The sequence below is a fragment of the Lepidochelys olivacea genome (assembly GCF_965140295.1).
Source record: "Lepidochelys olivacea isolate rLepOli2 genome assembly, chromosome: 2".
In the NCBI taxonomy this organism is placed as follows: domain Eukaryota; kingdom Metazoa; phylum Chordata; order Testudines; family Cheloniidae; genus Lepidochelys; species Lepidochelys olivacea.
The window spans coordinates 234,002,705-234,009,481 of NC_140412.1; the positions used below are offsets into that span (position 1 = coordinate 234,002,705).

At 38.3% G+C, this 6,777-nt stretch overlaps 1 protein-coding gene across 3 annotated transcripts in view; it reads left to right on the plus strand.

The window, feature by feature from the left end:
* MLLT10 (MLLT10 histone lysine methyltransferase DOT1L cofactor) overlaps positions 1-3,430 on the plus strand; it is a 238,691-nt gene extending 235,261 nt beyond the window's left edge. For all 3 annotated transcript variants that reach the window (XM_084621830.1, XM_084621831.1, XM_084621832.1), the window contains 2 exons: positions 3-215; positions 1,663-3,430. In XM_084621830.1, the coding sequence (XP_084477956.1) occupies positions 3-215; positions 1,663-1,707 (258 nt within the window). In that variant the 3' untranslated portion in view covers positions 1,708-3,430. The remainder of the gene's footprint in view (positions 1-2; positions 216-1,662) is intronic.
* The last annotated feature ends 3,347 nt before the right edge of the window (positions 3,431-6,777 follow it).

Below are 6,777 nucleotides of genomic sequence, written 5' to 3' on the forward strand. Positions count from 1 at the left end.
AGGAACAACATCAGGCCCTTCTGTATCAGCTAGTGCAGCACCAGCACCATCAACACCAACACCACCAGCCTGAAGTGCAGCAGTTGCAGATCCCAGGAGTAGCACAGATACCCCTAAATAACCTGCTTTCAGGCACTCAAGCATCATCCCTTCATACAACTACTACCAACCCATTTCTTACAGTTCATGGGGATAATGCAACTCAAAAAGTGACAGTAAGTCTATTTTCACCTATAATGGCATTTTCAGTGACATAATTAAAGGAACATTGTGCCAAATTCCGCAAGTCTTAAGGGAAACCAGATGTTTAAGTTGGTGTAACCTATACCTTCTGTCCATACAAGGACTTAAATGTATTTAGGCTTCCTTAGACTCTAACCCACTTACTACAGTAATTGCTATGCTGGATAAGACCAGTGGTCCACCTAGCCCAGTATCCTCTCTCTAAGAGTGGTCAGTACTAGATGCTTATGAGATACATGCAGGGAATTCTCTAGTGAACATCTTTCATCTGTCTTTGTTTAATTGACATATTCAAAGCTTTATTATCTTACTTTTTTCATTATGAAACAGACACAGTCAAATCACCAATCACAATTGTCAGTGTTTCACTTGGTATTTCCATGTAATGTCTTAAATGAGTAAAAAGGAAGTACTTATGTCAGTTGACATATTGCTTTGCCAGAGCTTTGTGTCTAGCCACTGTCACTTTCTTGTCTCCTGCATTAGCATGATGATATGAGCCTCCTTGTGTGCTGCTCTAGGAGCTCACATGTACATGTGCTCTTAGACACTGAGTGGAACAAGTATACCTGCTGCCATTTTATAGATTTTGTTTACTGTTATGGAACTTTCATTTAGAAAATTAAATAATTTTAATATACTTAAGATCTATTCATTTCCCCATAGCCTTTTAAGTAATTGTTTTAATTGAGGCCTGACTTACCTTTTAGATTAATTTATTGTCCTAATCACAAATAAGTACAGTATGGATGTGACACATCCAGAAATCTGGGATTTTCCCAGATATAGAACAGCAGTTGTCAGTACCTGCAGATACAATATAAATCCTGATGGTCACTATGAAAGAGGGGACAGAAGACATTAAAAGAATAGGCAGAGAGAGAGAACTTCTGGCACCAGGGAAGGGTTGGTAGCGGGTAGAAAGTGTATGTTGTGTGGCTCCAGAAACAGTGATTGGGAAGGGGTATTTCTGTGGTGAGAGGTTTTTGGGTCCTTAGATGGAATTGTTTTGACATCGTGAAAATCCCCTTCCCCCTCTCTCCATGAAGCCTGGCAGATCAAAAGCAGCAGGAAATACAAAGCAGGGTTAGATGGCCCCAAGGAGAGATCAGTAGTTTGGATCTGTTTCCTGATGGTAATTTTGGAGGTCTAAAATACCTTTGCTGTAATTACTTTCTTCTTTCCAAAGTTTGGTTTCCATGTTGTGTGAATACTTTTATTTAAAATCCAAACATTTTGCTAAAATCATGACAAAACTTCTACATTTGATTCTTTAGCATAACGATCTAATCTTATTCACTTTTGTGTCCAGACTGTATTCCAGCCATGCCTTTTCATTTATATATAGAAGTTGTAGAATTTAGCAAATCTAAAATACTGTCTGGTTGTACAAGTGTGTGTGTGTTTTTTTTACCACAGAGGCTTAATGATAAAACTGGATCGGTTGCACCTGAAAAAAGTTGACGTTTGAATAATATTTGAGAACTGCATATCCTGCTATTATAGCACTTCATCTAGCTGTGAACTGCGGATCTTCCTTTCTGCAGATATGAAGAAATGCAACAAGGACCTAACTGCACAGCAAAGGATTAATCTTCATAAGGACATTCTTCTAAGGCTCTGATCTACTTTCTTGTTGCACTGAAATGGAACTACTTCTTCAGATTTAACAGACACTGCAAGAAATCAAATTCTGCAAACCATAATTATTTTGTCAGTATGACAATACTAAGTACAACTACACATTCAGCCCTGGAAAATATTCTACTTGATGCTCAAGTAGTAGTTCTTATTATACAGCTGGAGGGCTAGTAAACTGAAAATACTTATTCCAGTTACACATTACTTGATTTCAGAACAGGAGTCTTCGCAAACAAACCAACCTTATCTCTGCTGCAAATGCTTTCAGCCCCAGTTTGTTAGTGGCAGTGTGGATTTCCTGTTAGGTGTTTTTGGCTTTTTAAAACATTTTGAAATCTGACTCATGATATAAGGAATCCAATTCTGAACTTGCCACTCCATCAAATTTCTACTGACTATAGAGTGAATTTTGCCAGAATAAGAATTTCAGGGTAGAGTTCAAAGGTTATTAACATTAATTTGGGTTTTGTGAGTTCTAAGGTTGCTGGACAAACCAGATCAGTTTAAAGGGATTTTTTTTTTTTTCACCAGATGAGAAGGCCACTTTGGAAAGTACTGGTAGTGTTTGGCCTAAACTAAGTGCCTGTTGCTACCTCCATTGTGTTGAAATGGCTGCAGACAGCTGAGCATGCACTAGACAAGTCCTTGAAAGCAGCAGAAATATTCAACATTGCACCAGCAGCCTTCCCCATTGTTCTGCCTTTATTAGAAGTGTTGAAGCCACTGTAGATAGCTCAGGCAAATTGTTACCTGGGTCACTTTTCACTAGTAAATTACCAAAAAAGCAAATAGATATTTAAACATTTCCCAATGAAATATACCAGTGGTTGAAACGGTTGAGCTTATTGTTCGAACATTTTCACTTAGGATAGATGATTTCTTGGCATGACCCTATGGAGTGTAGATAAAAATTGGGATAATGACCACTAATCTGTATTTAGAAGTGTAAATTATTAGTGGAAAACGACCCAGCTGTAATTAGACCTCCACTGTGTACTTAATTGGAAGAACATGTTAATTCTGCAATATGTCTCTTGGGTAGACATTGCACAGTTCTTACCTCATTTCTGTAAATAAGGTTTTTGTGAATCTGTTTTGTATTGTGAGAAATTCATAAGAAAACATTGATATTTTGATTTGTAATATTTCTAATTGGTAGATTTAATCAAATAATTTATTTTTATATGTTCAGGGGGATTTTAAAAAATTGTCACAAATCACTTTTGTGGATACTTTACAAAAGTAAATCAGTGTGGTTTATTTTACTTATTTAACCCACTGGTTAATATTCTGTAACAATTTGTACAAATGATAAAATTAAAATGTGCTGTTATTTTGCTTAGATGTAAAATTCCAAGAGTATGAAAAGATATGTACAGAGCTTTTGTTAATAAATTTTAATAATGTTCATAGTGGTACACTTCAGCTGTATGAGAGATTCTTATAGAAGTTGGAGGATATTCTGTCCTTCCAGTTCTATTAATATTCCATGACTGGCTGGATTTTAGTACTTGTTGCTACTGTAATAATCAGATATCAAATTATACTAAAGCTATTATTTACAACAACCAGTTTCTTAATGTTTCCTTTCCTCTCTTTGCTTGCAAAATACACTTTGACACTAATATACAATCTTGCTACTGTAAAAAAGGAAATGCATTTTTGCTTATGCAATCCATTGTAGGAGGTCACCAGGCTGGTGCCTGTGCCATAATCACAGCATAAATTATCTATGGTCAAATTTTAAAGGCACTGGTCTCAGCAGAGACACTCCTGAACTCCAGCTGAGCATAACTCCTAGTGAGATCTATACAGTAAATGAAGCACAAAGACATTTTGTTTTGCCATTGACTTCACCAGGGCCAGGATTTCATCCTATATACATTCTGTAACTTATCGTATGTCCGGCTACAAGAAAAGCATTTCATATTTGGTCTCTCAAATTTATATTTTAAGTAGGAAGGGGCAAGCTTTCAACCTTACATTTGTGGATTTCTTATTTAAAGTTTCTTTTACATAGAATTTCTTTATTTTTATAGGTTTCAGAGTAACAGCCGTGTTAGTCTGTATTCGCAAAAAGAAAAGGAGTACTTGGGGCACTTGAGAGACTAACCAATTTATTTGAGCATAAGCTTTCATGAGCTGTAGCTCATGAAAGCTTATGCTCAAATAAATTGGTTAGTCTCAGGTGCCACAAGTCCTCCTTTTTTATTTTTGTTTGTTAGAGAAAACAAAACAACTGCCTCATTTGAATTGCCAATCTTATCTGGAGCTATTTGTAAATAGACCCCTCCTAAATTGTCTCAAGTTTTGGGGCCATGTCACAATTGACACCTTAAGATGTTTTCTAGACAAGTAACATACATGTGGTTGGTAGTGCTAACTAAACACATGGAAAGAGCCTTTGCTCCACCTCTCATAGTGGGTCTCATGCTAGAGGGCTTTAGCTGAGTCTGCAATTTCGTGGATGTGATAGCTGTACCTACATTATATGGTCTTCCACAACAATAAAAGTGGTACTTAAACTTCACCTCCACATTCACATTAAAATTCAGTACTTTCAATCTAGCATGGCCTGTGTTTCCTCCAAAGCCCCATCCTCGGGTAGCGAGGTTACATGTCTTGACTGTTGAAAGCTTATTAGTTGCTACACGTAGATTGACTACACATGGCATTATCCAGGAACAGTGATTGCACTTTAAATTCAGAGCCTAGCTTAATCCAAAACAACTTTCACATATAAACAAGCCCATAGACACATGCTATTTAAAAAGCCAAAGGTCACAAACAGTTTAGAAGGTAACTTTATAGGGTAATCTAGGGATCAGGTCATCTCAGCTCAAAGAAACAAAGACTGTGCAGCCAGTAATGTAATAAACCAGTACACATTCCAATATGTGAATTTTTAGAGTTCATTTAACCAGGTGGGTAGTTTCAATAGAGTATCTCAAATATGAAATTTGTGACTGTTACACAGAGTAGTTTATACCTTTACAAATGACTATTTTCTCAACGCTTCATAGAGATGTTGGATTGGCAGAGCAGGGCTCCTCAGTCTACATCCTTATGGAATTTACTGCTAGTTAGTCTCCTACAGTGGGGTCATCATCATATAGCAATTTGAAAAGCAACATTATAGGTTGACATCCAGATTTAGCATCCATTCTGTAGCTTCCCATTCCATGGAATGAATCAAGGTTGTCCCCTTGGAGAAGGATGTTAGAGGGCAGCAGTTCACTAGAAATGCCAGGGTTCAGATATATTCTCCCCCTTCACATAGCAGGCTATCCATTTGGGTAGTAAGGAATTGCAAATCCTACAGTGGGATGCTGTGAATGCAATGTGATGGAGAAAAAGTAGTTAACTAGCAATAACTCTTGTACTCCAAATATATTCCTTCCAAAGAGTCAACACTGTTGTCTGTGTGGTAGACCTCAGCTACAAAAAGGGCTTCTAGAGAGTTGAACGCATTCAGTAGTACAAAGTAGAGTTTGAGCAAAGCTCACATGTGCCCCTTTCTGACACCTACTTGGAATGTTGCACATGACCTTATAATGGGGTTCTGGGGAAGGCAATACAGCTTGAGAAATTAATAACCTTGATCAACATGCTGCATAAAAGCTGAAAGCACATTTTGTAGTGTTGCTGCATTAATCATGGCTAGGTAGGCTCACTTCCAAAGAGCAAGCTGGGTAAAGGTACATTGTCACAGAAGAGAATATATTATTGGACATAGTTGATGTGCTTTACAGCTGGAAGAGCAAGACTTTTTAAAAAAGACAACACTAGATTCTGAAAATTAAGCACAGCAGATAGAGCAATCCCACACAGCTCTGCAAATTTGCTATATATCCATACATTTAAAAAAAAAAACACCACTTTTTAAAGCCCTAAATTCTCAGAATGGTATTCTTTCAAAATAGTGTTGTGCTGATACTCTCCATAAAAAAGTATTATACAGTTCAACTTCAGTCTGCTTGATATTCTGCATCACTTTAGGCCTCTGGAACAGCATTCCACGCCCAGGCCTGCCAACTTCATGGGAACATAATGGAAATTAAATACTCTCGATTAATTATATTTAAAGAACTCTTACCAGTGAGTTTGTAGGATGGTTTGCAGTGGTTTAATGCAGGTCATCTGTGATGAGAAAAGACTCACCCAAATGCCAATCCCATTTTTAATCCTGAGGCTGAACACCTCTGCTCTAGCAGGCCAGAATTATGGAAGCACAAATATAGGCATGAAAGTGAGTAAAGAGGTAGTACCTCCCTATCCAGCCCTTTTCCCCACTTGTACAAAGTGGGATGTGTGGCACATTCCCTGTCGCTCCCAGCCCCCACACACAACCCCATGTCATCAAATCAGTGATTATAGTTAGTAAGAATCAGTCGTCATTGCACTTTACATTGAGCAAATCAGTCCTAGGTATTTTTGTGTTAAGGTTTTCATATACAGAGAGGCTGGATGGCAAGGATCTGACTAGAGGGACGCAAGAAACAGGCTGGGGCCACAAAGCCAGAAAGGTCTAAACACTGCCGACAGACTCTGAAATGATATCCAGGAAGTCTGAGTCTACGTTCCTCTACTGTCAGCAAATATCTGTAAAACCCACTGACAAACAGTATGCCCCTTCCCCCTCTAGTGACTAGTCTATATAGTGGATAACAACCTACTATTGCTAATCAGTTAGGTCAGGGTTCTTAAACTTATTTGATTGGGTCTCCCTTCTATGTGTCTAAGTTGTTTATGCCCCCCACCCCCAAACAAGTACATATGCCACTACCCAGCTGTGAAGGCAGAGCATAGAGCAGCAGCTGCTGGCTGGTGCTCAGCTCTGAAGGAAAGCCTGAGCCCAGGCTGCCTCCTGTTGAGGGGAGGGCAGAGGAGGGG